Source organism: Alosa sapidissima, chromosome 7 (genome assembly GCF_018492685.1).
Source record: "Alosa sapidissima isolate fAloSap1 chromosome 7, fAloSap1.pri, whole genome shotgun sequence".
NCBI classification, from domain to species: domain Eukaryota; kingdom Metazoa; phylum Chordata; class Actinopteri; order Clupeiformes; family Clupeidae; genus Alosa; species Alosa sapidissima.
In genome coordinates, this window is record NC_055963.1 from 15125976 (window position 1) to 15144233 (window position 18258).

The window sequence follows — 18258 nt, forward strand, 5'->3', positions numbered from 1 at the left end:
CTGTAGCTTACCATAAATACCCCCTCCAGTTGACAGGGCTTGCTACAGACCCTGCATAATCATACAAATAGGCTATATCGTTGGATCATACCTGCTTTTCCAACATTACGATTGAACAGTGTCAATCTACAGTACAGTATCCAAGCATAAGCTTTAATGCAAGAGAACATTTAGCCTACACACAATGCCATTTCGCCAAAGTGAGCATAGCATCAGCCCAACAAATGGCAGATATAGGCTAGACATAGCCACTGAAAAGTCCATGAGTTTGCAAAGATAAATGGCTGTTTGAGGGAGGGGGGGGCAAAAAAAATGTGTTGATTATGAATTGGGGTAAAAACAAACAAACAAACAATCATGGGCATCTTGATGGGTAAGTAGTTTAATCATCGTGATGACATGGGTAAAGGGGGCAAAGATAGACAACATCAATGTGTGTCCCAGCATCCACATTTGACGCATCTAGCACAACTGATCAGAAATGACAACCACCGCTAGCTTTCCTCATGCAGTTTCAGCGCATCAACCACCGCCACCAACAACAACCCTCTAGATGGATTAGAGTCTGGAAGTGGTAATATCCAATGATAAAACAAAAGTATTACACTGATAGTAAACACAATTCTGTTTTTAAAAAAAAGATAGACGAAAGAAACTGGGGTTATACACAGGCCTACGCATATCGAAACATTTAGTTGTTTGTATGTTGTTGTTGTTGTTTTTCTCAGAAGGATTCCCTATTTGTAGAGTTTGGCGCCTCTTAAAAACCTGTCAGCTACAGAGAGGAATAATGCTGTGACAGAGCGACAGAACTAAAACAAAAACAAAAACGAGTTAAGGAGTGACCATCAGACGACGCATTTATAAGATCATCCCTCGGGTTTACAAATGACATGCAGTCTTATTAATGTAGACTTCTAGGTCTTTAGTCCAGGGGTGAGGACTCAAGAGTGTCCAATCCTCATATGTGTGCATTCGTTCCTGCATGTTGAAATACATTACGACTCAAGAGGACAAGTGCTAAACAAAGCTGTGCCAACGCAAGACGCTGCTGAGGCAGAGATGCAGGCTATCCCTTCAGTCAAGACCTTCAAAACTGAGGCAGAGATGCAGGCTATCCCTTCAGTCAAGACCATCAAAAGTGTCCATTAACCTTCAGTCAAGAGACTTTTAAACAAAAAAAACAAAAACAAAAAAAGGCAAGGCACCTTCTTATCACAAGTTTTGCTGATCAGAGCTTTAACTACGAAACAATGACAGAGGGACAGATGTTAATTGATATTAAAGGGTAATATTTTAGAGGGACTTAAAAAAAAAACTTTTTCAAAAATAGACTGCTCATGGCACAACTCCTACTTAATCAAATCCAGGCATAGTACACAATAAACAGACAACCATGATAGGGACGCAGTACTCCTAATTCATTAACTCTTGTATCAGCATGGAATTTCATCATTAAATCAGTGAGCTCTACTGTGACAGATGAGTCACAAAGACATTGAACACATCACTGAAGCTTGAAATGTCATGCGGTATGCCTTCCTCTGACATCACTTCCTGTAGCCATGTCTCCTCAGCAGATTAAGCGTCGAGCTCTGCACGTCAGATATCCAGCAGGCTACATCAGAGTAATTATAATGCATGTGAAATTTGCATATCGGGATCCAGGAATAAAAAAGATATTAAAAGGCAGAACAAAGGGGCCTTATGTGGTTATGTGTTAAGCTTTTGGTTTTGTTTGTTTTACCTTTCAGATCAGAGGACAAGCAGTGTATGGGGGGGGGGGGGGGGGCTTTCGCACAACATCTGTAGTCTCACATTTTGGCACTCAACACACTCAACTAATGCGGGACACATACATACAAAACAAAACAAAAAAAGCTTTTTTTTTCCCTTCCATTTTTCATATCTTACTTTCTTTAAGAAGCATAAGCGACAAAGCAGGAAGATACTGAATACAAAAGAAAAGGAGTGGATGGCAGAGGGCATAGATGGTGGAGGGGGAGGGGGGCGGGGAGGGGGGTTGAATAAGACAGTAAGGTGAGCGAGGGTTAGATGCCACTTCTTCTTTCCCCACACCAGTGTCTTTCACTGAGGCCGCACCTCCTCACACGCGTTCAGGGTGAAACGATGGAGTCTTCAACCCAATCCATTGGGCACTGGAGGGCGAGGGTTCTGGGGTGGGCTTTTGTGTGTGGGGGGTGTGGTTGAGACAAAAGTCTAAGACGAGACAGGGAGGGAGGGAGGGGGGGGGGGGGGGAGGGCAGGACTGTTGTGTGAGTCCCCACCCCCACCCCACCCAAACCAAACCAAACCACCCCGCCACCAATCCAACTGTCGGCTTTTTCACTTCAGGATGATGTGGTACCCATCGTTTGTCTCGGCTGCCAAGAGAAGATGCAGAGCCAAAGTCAAAGGTTGCACAGACACAGCAGGGCAGAGCACAGCCACTTTTACACCAACATCCGCATGCGGGTGATCCGAACAACTGGTCTACAAGAGCATTTGGTGACTTTGCGGTTTCCTGTTCTCAAGTTGCTTTCTGTGCTAGCTACATTGTGCTAGCTACATTTCTGTTTGGGATCTGAGGCACACCTAAAACACATTCTGTTGAGTCTAATTTAATGTTGAATGGATTTATGAGATAAGAAAGAAATTGGATGGATTTGTGAGATGAGAAAAAAATGGTATACAACGAGAATTTGTACAGTCAGGGACCTCTCCTTTGTTATCTTCATGTCTCTGGCGTAGCTCCCCTGTAAGTCCCGACTACATGATTGACGCATGGCAGCTATATTGTGATTACTGGACAGCAGGCACTCAATCGACTTATTGCCATGTTTGGTCAGAGACCCAGAAGACAGAGGTACTGACTGTACAGTCTTTTTATAAAACTAGTTTACACTTTGAGGTAAACAGACATGGTTATCTCGGTAGAAATTCTGTCCATGTGGGCAGACACGCCCGATAGGCTTGAACTGTATACCTGCTTAGGCATTGCTGGTATTAGTGAGTTAGCTCAATGCTACACTGATTCTCATTGTTTATGTCTCTCCACTTAAAGTCTCTAAAAATGGGGCCCATGTATGTAGAAAAGGTATGGGAAAACTTGGGACTTTTTTTTAAAGATTTTCATAAATTTACCGTCATGTGATTTTACTTCAACCAATATACCTGAGAAGACCATGGAATGTTTTATTACATGACCTCTCTTGGGGTACCCTACCTTTCATTGTGTCCAGAACAAAACACATCTCATCCTGGAAGTTCTGAATCATCTGTAAGGACATAAACATTCAGTCAGCAAGGCCTTCTGAGTGAGTCTCAGAACAAACAGAGCAGCAAATCATATTAAACTTATATGTGTAATTTGTATCAATACAATGGCCCATATGGTTTGCTTAATCAAACATGGAACTTTTAATTTAACTGGAAGATGACAGGGGCATTCAAATTCTAATGTTTGGATTTGTAATTTGGAATCAGTTTGGAACACAAAATTCTAAAACAGGTGAAGTGTGCATGGGTCTTACCTCATCACTGACCAGCACATGGATACCAGTGGGTCCTTGTTTAAAGATCTGATTGATCTGCCTAGGAGAGATGCTAAAGAGCTGGGCGATCTTCTCAGTGAGCTCATTGGCAGTCAGTTCTTCCAGGTAAATGGCATGGTACACTGCAGACACAAACAGTTGGAACTGAGCATCATGAGTATGGGTATCATGACATTCTATGAAGTCCATGCTCAAGTAAGACAACACACAAAGTAGCATTTTACATCAGTAAACACATAGACTGAGCACAGCACTGCAGACGTTTTAACATACAGCACTGTGGGGAACATGTTGAGACACAAACGCAGGCTAAATTGGTGCCACACTGATGTTCTCTGATGACCTACCTGAAAAATTATATAAATTATCCAATCATCTAGGGAGCTACAAAAAACCTAAACTGACTGAAAATAATAACCCAAACACCATTAGTGGTGCCTTACTGTTTTGAGTTCCCACTGGAGGGATTTTTAGTTACATTTAGATTGGTTCAATTAAACAAAATTAACCTGTGTTGTTTTAATAAGAAAAAGAGCACACAGCAACAGACCTCAATACACTACACTACATTTGCAGGACAAATATGACACTTAAATGGACACTACCTGTGCAGATTATCTGACTGGTAAATGAAGCATAATAAATAGGGATGCCAAACATAAACCAAGCCAGCACAAAGCAAGCACTGCCAAACCTTTCCAGCAGAGGTCAGTGATGAACAGCTTAGACCAGTGTTTCCCAAACGTTTTTTCTGGGGACCCACTTTTTAAAAATGACAGACCATGGCGACCCATTTCACTTCAGATCTAACATGCAACCACCAATGTTGCCCAAAACATCTATGTTTTAGGCCACAGGTTCTCAATCTTTTCTATGCCGGGCCCCCCCCAAATCATTCTACAGTGCAATATCTAGTGGTTGGATAGATATCTAATAGTGCCTACTAGGTCTGGCCTACAACCACTATAGGGTTTGGTGATGCACTGACTCCTCAGATTTCCCACAATTCTGCAATCTCAGTTACACTCATGAAACAATGTTAAATATGTTCAAAGCTGTTAAATTCTCGCTCAGTTTTGTACACACACACACACACACAACCTCAGGTTGTCCTCATCTTGCTTTGAACACGGTTGTGTTGCATTTTGACCAACATCAGCTTGGAATGTTGGACATGACTAGCCTACCGAAAAGATACGTTTTAATCCGAGAGTTTGGGGATATTCTGGCATGCTACGCAGTCATCACTCTTCAGCATAGTAAGCTGCTCCTGTATTTCTAAAGATAGATGGTGTAGCCTAGGCATTGCAGACAAATGGATCCATAACACCGTGGACAATTCCGTAAACAGCAAATAACTGAAGTTGAATCTGCATTTTCCTCTAGACTTACACGTGTGCTTGTTTGTGCTGAGACTGTGTATTGGTGTTGTCTTTTGCGAAATAGCCGAAAGATGAACGATAATGCGCCTTTACCGTAGGGGAGTTTGCGAGATGGAAAACGAGAGGAAAATAGCGTTTAAATGTCCATTTAAATTGTAGCCTAATCAAATGCACTGTTGCACGTTTTAAATCCGAAATAAAAAGGAAAGTGAGGAGACTGCTATTAACTTTAAAGAGTATAGGCCTATCTACAATTAAAACTATCTGTAGACTATGACGCAAATTGAATAGCCTTATGTCCGGTCTATAGATGTCTGCTTCAGTTGTTGACAGCACAGTCTTTGAGATTAAAAATGATACTTTTTAGATTTTAACGGGTCAAGTTGAAGAGCTGCTGTCCGTTATTGTTTGTGCAAAAATATGTCCCTTGCATTGTGAGATCCATGGTAGGCGTCTGACAGAAATATTGTTTCATTTTGCGAGTGAGATGTCCAAGCTCTGGCGTCCCCTCTGCGACGTGTTCGCCCCCCAGTTTCAGAGCTATTCTAAATGCAAAACTGCACAGAGGGAGTTATGACAAAACCGTGACTGGTAGTTAACAAACTAGATTCTAATAGAAAGCTGTTAGCTTTCCTAAGCTATAGGTATAAGCTAGGCCTATTACACAACATAAATTGTCACTATGCTGGCGACACAAATAAAATCTCCTGCGACCCACCCTTTGAGAACCAATGGCTTAGACTATGAGGGCATGAGACCATGAATTCTCAACATAACGGTCACTTACTGTATGGGACAACACGATGAAAACAAACGCAAACTGAAGTGAATTTTTTAAAAATGACACAGAATATTCAGCCATTTATTTGGGTAATTTTTCTATGAGCCAGCTGAGAGTTTGTAGGGGCACTCACTCAATCCAGCTGTTGTCAACTTCTGATTTTTTGCCATTTTATCTACATTTATTTATTTAGCAGACACTTTTATCCAAAAAGCGACTTCCAGAAAGAATAACATTCAAGTTACAGTGCAGGAGACCTTAGCTCACCAGAATAGTTCTTTGCCATTTTCAATGAGCAAATATATCTACGAGGTTTTGTTTTTTACCGAGTGCAGCCCATATATCGAGAGGAAATGACGTGGCCACAATGTTGACAATAGATGTTCCTCAAGGACTGCTCATGGTGTGGCTTTCAATGGTAATGCAGTATTCAGTAGTGGACTTCAGAGACTGACTGCTGAGCTCACACTAACTGGCCTTTAGACTTTTTCATGAAGGGGTCGAGGCTTTTTTTCCAGCTCTTGTGCATACACGGATGCTTCCTGTTACACTCAGCCAGGTAGGCAATAATCTGTGTACACTAAAGTACTGATGTTCCATCCATGCAGCACCAACACAACAACACACACAGGCACACACACACGTGCGCACACACGCACACACACACACTAACCAAAGAAGGTGCTGCTGCTGCCGTCTCCGTTCTCGTGCTTCTGTTGCTGTTCCCGGGCCTGCTGGGATTCCTGGCATACATACACGGTCAGCCTCGGACGTACCACCCTGTTACAGCACACACGCACACACACACACACACACAGACAAGCGTTACTCCTCAGTCGGTGGGTAGACTTGCACATCTGAGGTGCATTCAAATTCGGCAAACAGTGGTGAACATGTTTTCTCTGAACAGTTCAATTTGAATGGTTTGGTGTGAGCATTCCATTGTAACGGTAACATTTCGTTAAGCTCACGTTCATCTTCACTGTATGTTTGCGGAGAACTAACTCCTCAGACTGTTTGCAAATGTTCGCTAAAAACTCAATGCAAACAGAAACCGGTTTGCAAACGTTTGCGAATTTGACCGCACCTCTGGTCGCATACACACTTTCTGATGTCACCCAGAGCAGAGGTAGCAGCGAGAGATAACTACACCCACCGTCCTTTCAGTGCATTGAAGAGTCGAATGCCGTCGGCAGGGCCACAGATTTGAATGACGTCTTCCCTGGTCAATTTCAGCAGGTCTGCCCCTGTTACAGACAAACACACTATTAGAGGTAGGCCTGTGTTCTACAGGTGGGGGAAAAAAGACGTGTGAACATAGCACTTTACATACAAAGTATGCCTTCCTACATGACCCACTTTTAATTGTAAGCAATGCAGTTTAGCACATACAGTCACTTCACAAAATCCATTGAAAAATATTGGGGATGCTCCTTATTTGGCTTTAGAGGTCTAAAAATAGTCACAGTAAATCGTTGACAAATTCTATGCATTTCTGGGACCATTCGGAGTGTTAATGCTTGTGCAGTGCGGCCGTACCTGAGAAGTTTGTGAACAGACGACAGAAGGGCGAGAAGCGGTTTCGATGGAGCCACTGCTGGGCCTCCTGTGGCGTTGCTGTGGGCAACAGATTCTGATTGTTCCGTACAGGTGTGAGAAAGACAGGCAAGGAAGCAGAGAAGGCGGGTGGGGGTTAAGCACACATCGTAAAGGAATTAAGCATCACATCAAACTCAAACGGTCTCCTTCCCCTGAAGTCAAACACGTTAACACCCACATCCTAGGTCATAATGCCTACGTTCATAATGACCAATGCTGACCAATATACACGTTAAAAGAAGTGAGATCAAAATGAGTGAGATCAATCCAAGTCCCAGTGCGCTATGGATTGATTATTAGTTTATTTCAGGCATTTCCTCCTACTAGCAGTTTTTTAACATTTGCTGCTTCTCCTACAGCCTGAAGGAAGACATGGGATCAACAGTTCACTACAAATCAGCAAATAAATTCATATGTACCTGCTGGTTCTCACTGTCTCTTCTAAGTAGATGGTATGGCAACTGTAAAGCAATTGTATGGCATCATTTTCAAAAACCCACACCAAATATACCATACCTTCACACATGGTCTTATGGAAAGTACATTAAAGAACTTAAGAGGAAACAAATACACACATAAAACTCTATTTGTTAACATGTGGATGCAGACTATACTCTGGTCAAAACCAAGCAGGCAAAGGCTTCTGTTGGATCATTCTCTATTCACAAGCAATAACACTGTGTTAAAGGGTTTGAACCGTTAGATTTGACCTTGTAGACTGCTGTGATCATCTTTGTAACAACAACAACATTTAAATGGTCTAAAATGGTGCCCCACTGAAGGGAAATTTTTCAGTGGAGCAAAGTCACTTCTGAAAGTGACTTTCAGAAGTCAGCAAGTTATACCTACATAAAGTAAAAATGCAATGATTTGGAAAATCTACTGACTGAACACACAATGCTACTCAACACATGGATAAATGACAGGTCCAAGCCTTCACTGAACCTTCACATCCAACACTCTGCTAAGTCCCATCTTAGGTGATTAGCTTTTTTGACAACCCTGTCAGAGTATTATTCACAGCCAGCCAAAACATTGTAAATTGAAAGACAAACATATTCTCAGTATTACCGAATCACTAAAGGTTTGTACGGCATCCTCATTGATTTCCTACATTTGGAAAAAACAAAGTGCAAAAAGAGTGCACTTACAGTAAATACAATATTTAAGTCTCCACAAATAATGGCCATGAATATATCAAGGCTAAAACAAGGGGAGATTGTGTTTTTCAGGCATTTTCAAAGGACTAAAAATTATACAGTATGTGGGGTAGCTAGTAAGAACATGAACATCTATTAGGAAGTAGCTCATTGAATGGGCATTTAGTGTGCCAATGTTATATCATAGATAAGTATCATTATCCTCAAACATGCTGTTCAAGATGAGGCATTTTTGAGAGTAATACCTAAAATAATAATAATAATAATAATAATAATAATAATAATAAAAATCAAGGGTGAAAAAATGAATGAAAACATGGAACTGAACAAAAATATTTAACAGGTGTTAGTTTTGGGACCTAAACATTATGTAGAACCATTTTCCCGGATTCTGTCTGATTTGACATGGAATGTCCCATTATTCAAATTATGGCCCATGGTCTTCTCAATTATTATTGGGTGTACATACAAGTAGAGAACACTATTGTGTTCTGATCATTCTTTTTTGTATTATTTAATTTAGTAATGACATCATTGAGCCCCATATTAGTATGCGGTGACCCTGTTATAAATCAACAATATGTTCATCACAAAGCCACACGGCAAGAAGGTGTGAACATTTTTGAGGGACTGGGATTTGGGGGTAGGGGGTGAGGGGAGTAAAATAGGCATGATTACAGACCTGGATCAAGTGTGAGTGGGGAAAGATGGTTGGCGATACAAGAACACACACACACAATACACAGCACTAACAGCCAGGCTGCACCGGATGCAAAATTCAACAGCTCCATTCACGGAGCGTAAAAATAGTTATATTTTTTTTCCAATGTAAGTGCCGTTATCATGTCTGGAGTAGCCAGTTCCATTGATTATAGTGGAAGCTAATTGTTGCAGCATACGCTCCGCGAACAGAACGCTTCAGTTGCGTGCCCGGCGTAGCCTCCCTGTGAGAGTCCAGGGCTATATTCACACTATTCCGTTTTCGTTCAAATCCGAAAGACTTTTGTTTTCACCTCTCATCTAAACTACTCCAGTATTTTTTTAAGTTCCTGAAACGGAACGATTTGAAAATGCTGTCGGCCCCGTAATGATCTGAAAACACCGGCTTTGCGTTTTCATGTGGACCCTAACGGTTTGACAAGACTCACTTCTACTTTGAAGAACATATTTAAAATGAAACACTTTAAAATGAAAATCGTAAAAGTGTGGATGTAGCCCAAAACTGCACCACAGGCTGCAGGGAGATAACTGCGCTTAGTGTTACTGAAGAATCTCTGTCACCAGGATAAAGGATGTTTCAGACAGTCTTTAAGGTACTTGTTACGTAAATTTAATACATAAGAAATCTTTTCAATGAAGACTATGTGGTCACGTGTAAAACGTAAATTATGAGTAGTGGGAGATAGTGGGGGGGTGATGGGAAAACCATACTCACCTCTGCAATCTGTGCTGGTGGCTCTGGCTGGTGATTTGGTGATCCATTTCTAAGGGTAACAACAAAGAGTGTGATATATTTAGTATGACATTACAAAACGTAAACAATCAGGCATTTCATTTCACATACTCTGATACTTTTCGAATTCTAGCCCTTTAACTAATGTGACTCGGGATGATTTGCTCCTGGAACGTTTCTGTGTCTACTCTAGAGGCTGAAGAGAATGTTGTTTTGGTCTACTTTGGTGTGATGAAAGCTTCTGTTAGGCCACCAAATTGTCAACATTTCTTGTCCCATACATTATTTGTGGTTCTGCCACTTCATTTTTATTCTCCATTTCAATAACTAAACAGTTTTGAGTAATCAAGTCAAGTCACTTTTATTTATATAGCGTATTTTTGTATGCACAGAGTGCAACCCAAAGCACTCCACATACAAGACATTGATTTCAGACAACAAACAAATGAACAAATAAATAAAAAGTAAGATGTAATGCTAAGTAATGATACTTAGCATCTCGTATGCCATACCCTTCAGCTACTGTGAAACTGTTGTGGGTGCTGTTGAATCCAGGTGATGGAGAGTTGTTTACATAGGTAGCCTCTGGCCACGGGGAGCACTGGAAAAAAAGAACGCAACAAGGAAACTGCTGTGAAACACAGGCATCATTTGAATATTGGACATAAAGAAGAATTCAACACTGACATGCACAACAAAAAAAAACAGTTTCTGGGAACTCTGATGACTTTTGATGAAATGCCATGATTTCTCACTTGCTCACAACCAAACCAAGCCATTCAGAGTCTACAGAAGCCAATCAAAACCACTTCTGAGAGAGGCCACAGTCCAACCTCAACAGGAATGGAAAGGAAACCATCTGCTTTCAGTAGTGCTCAAAAATCAATGCAGATTTATCACTGAAACTGTGGAGAAATGTTGGCCATAAAAAAGATTGTGGTCTGTGACTGGTAACTACCGTAAATATAACCATTTCATTTTCATATTTTGCTTCAATCCTAGAGGTTACACTGTAATTCCCAGCAGCTCTTAACGGCCACTATATCTCTGAGCCACATTACCTGTTTGCCGAAACAAAGACACTGCAGGCGAAAAACTCATTGCAGAGTTACCTTTGTAAACATTCAGAACCATTCCGGATAAGGAGTTCTCTACAAATGATGTTTCAGAAATTTTTAGAGAATGAAACGTCTCGCTTTCTTGAATGATGAGGAATAACTCACTTGCGTAGATCCTCGAAGAAATTAATTCAGGGAATTTGGTCTACCACAAGTGTGCCACGATGTCATTTTATAAAACTTGTCAGAGTTCCTCTTCAGTTATGATATAAAAAAAAAATCAAAAACATCCATCATTAACACACTTTATGAAAAGAAAAGTGGAATCACGAGGTTCAATAACTGACCATTGAGGGGAATAGCAAGGTTTCTTCAGCACCGAGCATGGTTTGCCATAACTGACAGTATGCAACAGAGAACTCCTTCCAGTCAGCCTGCCCGGCGACGGATGCGTACCTCTGTGAGAATGGTGGTCTCGTACGAGGGCTGGTACTTCTCTTTCTCCTGCGGAGCCCTCTTCTCCATCTTCTCCCGGTCTGTCTTCTGCTTCCTGTCTGCCCCCTTGGGCTGAAGGAGAACAAACACAAACAATCAGGGATCAGGTCACACGTGCCGATCAGATTTGAACAGCCAAAACAGCTTTTTAGCCATTTTTTGGCCAATGCTTCAATATGATGTCACAGGGCTCCAACTGACAGCTGAGGGTCAAACCTTTCAATCAAAGTGCATTAGAAGTTTGATTTCTTTTTTTTTTTTGAGGGTGGCGGTCTCATCTTAAGAGAGGTAAGGGGAGCGTGTGAAGGTGTGTGTGTGTGTGTGTGTGTGGGGGGGGGGTCCTCACCTTAAAGACTTTGACCTGACAGCTGGCCGAGTGTAGGTGCTCGGTGTAGTCTCCGCTCTCGTTCTCTTTGAAGGTGTCGATCTGGATGCGAAACGGCACGCCCTTCTCGCCCCCGTGCTTGCGCATGGTGAACTCTGTGCTGATGCAGTGAACCTGTGGCACACGCAAAACACACGCTAGCACAGTCACAAACTAGCCACAATTACTCAATTAGTCCCTCTAAAAACACAATGGTTCAAACCATTCGTTGAGACAACAATGATCCTTGACACAAAATGGGGAAGTAATAATCTGGGCCTAACACACACACACACACACACACACACACACACACACACACACTCACAAAAGTAAAAGCCTCTCCTTGTGTTGATGAATGTGATGTCTCAAATTTGATAGATTTTGATAGTCTATCAGCTCAAAATCGCTCTGAAAGTCATCCCTGACGACATCTTCTTCATGTCATTATCGTTATAGTGTTACTTTTTTGCCGTTATCAATATAGTTTTCGTTCTTAGTGTTAGGCCCTTAAGACTATTTAGCCTGAAATACACGACTCTAAAGAAAGAAACACACGCACACTCACACGCACACACCAGTTACTCTATGATTTCATGTACTAAGGTGGCAGCATACCTGAATGAAGACCGAAGTCCGTTTCGACGGGTCCCACAAAAACTCGACTGTGTTTAGCTGTGTGGGGTTGGCTCGGGGATCCACGATACCCACCGACATCGGGATGTCTGAAGGGGTCAAAACACTGGTCAATATTTGTTAAACAATTTAGCAACATTTTTCTAATTACTTCTAACCAACATAAGCAACATGAAAACAATGTGGATTCTTAAAAATGTATACGTTTATGTTTATGTTTGAAGTTTTTAACGCACGCTAACATTTAACAGAGCCACTCTTTGAACAGTATTAGCCAGTATTATCCATTACAAATCAATATTCATTTGCACATTTTTTACAATTCATCAGGTAACAACATTTTTATTATTAAGAATACTTAAGGTGCAAGATAGCCTGGGCTGTATAATTAAAATGTAACTACACAGCATGCTGGTAACTCATCGTAGGAGATGCCCTCCTCTACTCTAAATAATCTGTTCTGACTGGTATCCCCTGCCCACTCCCCTTCTTCAACCCTCGCCCTTGTGTGTGTCGGCCACCTCACCCAGGTCAAGGATGCGGTCGCCAGGCCTGTTCCAGCGCCAGCCCTCCAGCTGCTGGTGCTCTGTGTACTGTAGACGCCGGTCATGGAAGACCACCCGGATGATGCTCTGGGGACACAAGTGCGGGTCACACACTCAGTGCCTCAGTCAGAACCAATTATCCCCCTTCCCCTCAAAAGCACTGCACTGAAACAAGCATGCTGCACTGAAACACACATGCTGCACTGAAACACACATACTGCACTGAAACAAGCATGCTGCACTGAAACAAGCATGCTGCACTAAAAACAAGCATACTGCACTAAAAACAAGCATACTGCACTGAAACAAGCATACTGCACTAAAAACAAGCATACTGCACTGAAACAAGCATGCTGCACTGAAACAAGCATGCTGCACTAAAAACAAGCATACTGCACTGAAACAAGCATACTGCACTAAAAACAAGCATGCTGCAGTAGATGGAGAACGGGCATTTATAAATGGAGCGGAGCACTTCCTGCCATGTTGAAAAGTAGCTGATGGATATGATGAGAAAAGGCGCAACAAAAAAAAAAAAATCATAAAAAGGACTAATCTCATAACTGAGTTGGCTTTGAAAACTACTCATACCTTCACCATTTTCCCCGTAATTTCCGGGAGCTCCCCCATTTTCCGATTGTCCAGCATTCGAATTTCGTAAGACTGTCCTAAAATTGCAGAATAAAAATACTTTTAGTAAATGGCACAAGCAAGACTAGGGTCACATTAGTAAGCCATGTCAGGTCATGCACTCATTAACTCAGGAATATGGTGTGTGTGAAAAGCTAGTCACTGAGAAACACAAGCAAGTGGTTTGTTGAAGTGAAGTTCGCCTTTTAACACAAGTAAGCCCTTTAATCAGGTGTGAATATTGTGAGATCATATATTGGTAGTGTATAAATCCTATTATTAGCTTGTAATTTTAAATGTCCATTGTGGCAAACAGTGTAGGGGAATAGCTACATTAAGGTAAAATAAAATCATAACTTATTTAATTTAGTTAGTGTCAAGCCCTCATTTTTTTTATATAAATATATATATATATAAATAATAAGAATTTAAAACAACTAAAGTAATATTCACTGAAATTAATCAGTTATTTAAACTACACATTACATGGGACTCCTGACTAGTAATACTGGCAAGAAGGGACAACGGGGATATCTAATATGGCTGAAAGGCTGGATGCTTGTGTGACATGTTTAGTATGAGACTTATAAAGGGCACATGCAGCTGCTTTTCTGGACATGCCTCACTCCACACCCACAGACACGTCTGATTAGGAGGAGAACAGCCTCTGTAGTCTCCTCTAGTGCACACAACCTGCACTAATTCTACGACAGCCATATCCCTTGCTTAATCATGTGAGGGGTTTAATCGGTCTACCAATTTAGGTGGAATTTTTGTCTCTCATCAACTACATGATCCACACTAGAATGGCCCACAGTAGAGACCATACCTCCACTAAGTTCACAGGATCTACAACACTGCTGGACGTATTTTCATAAAACATGGTTGAAACATGTAGGCCTCCCATGGGCCAAGGAAGATCTTGAATCGTAATCATAGGCATCATATAATAATAATAATAATAATAATAATAATAATAATCTTTATTTGTATAGCACCTTTCATACACAGATTGCAGCTCAAAGTGCTTTACATTTGGAGCATTTAGCACAATAACAGAAGAAAATAATAATAAACACCTTCAAAAACGAATGGGTTGTTGCCAGTAATTTGTGCAATCCTGTTAACCAACCAACCATCTAACTGATGCCGGTTGGTTAAATTGACCGGTTTACCCCTTCACTTTTTCCTACACAACTAACTCATGCTTCTCACCAATAATGTCTGCTGTCACTGACTTTGTCAGTGCTTGTGAGATCTTGTACCTCAGGTGCCCCATGAAATGAATGATTTGCGGTATTAACTCACACCTCACAGTATGGAATGTGAAAGTGTGTGAAAGGAAGAATGACTGTAAACGGAAACACTGAGAGTTTTTAGAGGCAGCCGAGGTCTCTTAAGGAGACTGCTCAAAGGTCTTAGTTAGGAGTGAAACGAACAGTCAGTGGTTGTGAGTGTGAACATGTAAATATGGATGATCCCAGGGAATCCCTGTACGGCAGACCTTGGTTGAGGTAGGTGAGCGTCTCGTCGTGGAGTTTGACAGCAGGCGAGGTGGCGGCACATAAAACATATTGGAAGGGCAGGATCTTATTCTCTGTGTCTGGTGGAAGGTTAGATTCCTCCTGTTTGAAGATGGGAAGGGCCAGCACATCACTGAAGTATAACACAAACAGAAAACAAGAGAGAGAGAAAGAGAGAGAGAGAGAGAGAGAGAGAGAGAAAGAGAGAGAGAGAGAGAGAGTAATTAGGCGTAGACAAGACAAATGCAGGGGGAAAGGGTGTCTTCCTAAAGGGTGTTTTCCTACTCATTTTCACCACGTCTTGAGTAATGGCTTCCTTCACTGGGGGCTATAAATAAAATAACATATAGGGAGGTTACGGAGCACGGCAGGAAACAACTAAGAATACACCAATAAAACTAATTCAAAGAACACCACATTGTCTAGAAGAGAACGGTTAAGTAATTTAGCCTTCTGCTTAACACTTCATTAACACTTCAGCATACCCTGGACATTTTTCACTTGATGATAAAAGAAATGTCAGAAACGTTCCCCTTACCAGTTTGGGGCACCTCTTGGCCACTCACATAATAACAAATGTTTGCAAGACCATTTATGACTCTTATCCAAGAGCGTAAGAAATGTTTTCACATTTTCAGCCATAAACACTAACACTGCCACACAGTTACCTAGAAACCAACGAAAGGGGATCACAGGTTGGCTTTACTTTCCTGTCTCCACAAGAATGCTCTTTACGATACAAATCAGGCCACTTCAAAGCCCCCAAAAATTAATATGGCTGAAAGACAACAGCTGGCCAGACCTCAATGGATTTCAACATATAAAAATAAACTGTCAACTAAGTTTTCTTAGTGTAACAACTTTCCGTTATCAAACAGTACTGGATTTTCTGTGTTTTAAAACATTCATACCACCAAAGCCTAGTCAACCAACTTGTCAAATCAAGTGAAGCTACGCCAAAATGGTTTAATAAAAGTGAGACTAAGTGAAATAAACATCTAGTAACTACCACACTGCAATGCACTGCCACACAGCATTTTAGTCATTTGGCTTGACCTTCTATCTAGTTGCACTCACCTCCTAAATGTTAGTGAGTAGCAAAATCATAAATTAATAACCTCAAAGTGTTACTCGCAGCAAGCTGACAGGGGCACCAAGCGATAAGCTGCTGAAATCCTCGCAAGTATCGATTACGCCACCGTGTAAAGGGCATTCAGAGAAAAAGACAGTCACCCACAAATGTGTCTTATTCACTTACAGCAGTTCCATATTGCATTTTACTTTACAATCAAGGGGTTTTTTTTGGCTGTAGGACACTGTGTTCTTGCAGAAGCTTGAATCATGCTGGAGGCTCACTGCCAGAGGTTCTTGTCGAGTTGAAAACACACACTGCTGACATTTAGAGCAAGTCTCACCTCAGATGAGATGACACGCAAAGCAGTAGCCTACCAGTGGTGGAGGAGTGGGCACCCAACCCAGCGAGAGTTTGAAATAGATCTCGATTACATGCATATGGCTGTATTATCATGAAATGCAGATAAATCACTGTTTTGACAGATTCAACAACTGCCTGCAATTAGGAGGATACAAGCAATGTGCTTCGCCCCATTCTTATCAGGTTACAAAAAGCATGTCAAAGTCTTCACTATGCTCTGAAAGGTGTACAAGAAGAGCCGTCAAAACAGTTCAAATGAAAGCACTGAAAGTCAGTAGGAAGTAGTGAAGACAGTCATTTGCCACCTACCTCATGCTGTAAGCCCCGGCTCCCAGTTCCTGACCGATGCCAGAGAGACTCGCGTCGAAGTCCTGCACCAGACCTGACTCGATCACCTCATCCGCCAGCGGCAGTTTCAGGGCCCAAGCCATGACGACGCGCGCTTGGAGGTTCCGGCCGAACGGAACCCCTGACCCTCAATTGATCTGACTTGATTACCTGTGTTGACCTGCAGTTACCGAGTAAAACCATCAAGAAAATGTTTGGACAACTGGCCAGATGTGTGCAGCTACGTGTAGTAAAGTCACATCGACTCACAAACGCATATAAGGTTGCTGCGCCTGGTGTTAGTCAGATCATGACAAGGTGGACAGTGGGCATAAATACCACAGTCAAGGTTGGTTTCAATAAAGTTTCGCCCTGAAGAAAACATTGACTGATGAAGGAGAACGGTGGTAGCCTAACGTTACATGTTACTGCAGTTAACTGTCTACGCAGTAGAAAGACATTTTACTGATCAACGAAATTGAAAAACTATGACATCGACATAATGTAATCGGCAATCAAAGTCAAATTTTATATTACACAAAGCAGGTATGGCCAGCACGTTGTAACTCCATGCTCAGCCAGCGACAACCTGATAGCACAGCACACTTGGTACTGTCGGTGATGGTTTCAGTTACATTAGCTAGCCACAGTTTCTAAAAATATAACAACGCTACAGCGTATTTCAAAGCGAGTCACTTGGAAACACGCACTTTGCTGTATTATGGAAGATTACACGTATTACCTGTGAATAAATAACATTTGATGTAGCTGCTGGCTAACAATAACGTTAGCTAGCCGTTCTTCGCCAGGCACACTAGTGCTAGTCACGTTATGCAAATTGACGAAACCAAGCAAAGTTGGCTAAGCTACGGAGTTAGCAAGAGATACATACTTATCTATGGTGATACCTGTCATATGTACGGGATGGAAACTACCAAACAAACGGCAACAGCACAGCATATTGAAAACAGAAACCGTTAATTGACTCACCCTTCTAACCCAATGTTGAATTAGTAAAAGTCAGCCTCCGCTTCACGCCATATTTCAACCCGTCTTTTCGCTAGCTAGAGGTAAAACAAACAACTTAGCTGGCTAGTCCTCAGACACTATTCGTGGCAACGACTGCTCCCTCCGAAACAAATGGCGAAGTATTAATGCAACTTTTTGCCCATAGACTCAAAGACAAAAAGAACACATGTAACACATCCCGAAATTAGTACACTAGTATATACAATTTTGTTTATTTGGTCAGTTAAAAAGAGATTGCCGTAATATCCGCAGTCGCCTACTTCTTCGACGCTGCGTTACCTGGGCTG

General features: G+C 41.7%; 1 protein-coding gene across 2 annotated transcripts; it reads right to left on the bottom strand.

Annotated features, from left to right (window-relative positions):
- Positions 1-366: 366 nt before the first annotated feature.
- On the bottom strand, positions 367-18258 carry tfcp2 (transcription factor CP2). 2 transcript variants are annotated; one of them, XM_042097311.1, is made up of 18 exons: positions 17933-18258; positions 16925-17123; positions 15162-15313; positions 13619-13695; positions 13009-13114; positions 12465-12571; positions 11829-11981; positions 11444-11554; positions 10442-10530; positions 9912-9960; positions 8388-8426; positions 7736-7777; positions 7257-7350; positions 6874-6964; positions 6391-6497; positions 3534-3676; positions 3227-3278; positions 367-2384 (listed from the first exon to the last, which is right to left on the bottom strand). In XM_042097311.1, exons 2-18 carry the CDS (start codon positions 17044-17046, stop codon positions 2347-2349), a joined length of 1572 nt encoding a protein of 523 aa, XP_041953245.1. In that variant the 5' UTR covers positions 17047-17123; positions 17933-18258; the 3' UTR covers positions 367-2346. The 2 variants fall into 2 exon arrangements, with proteins under 2 accessions (XP_041953245.1, XP_041953246.1); XM_042097312.1 differs by lacking the exon at positions 8388-8426.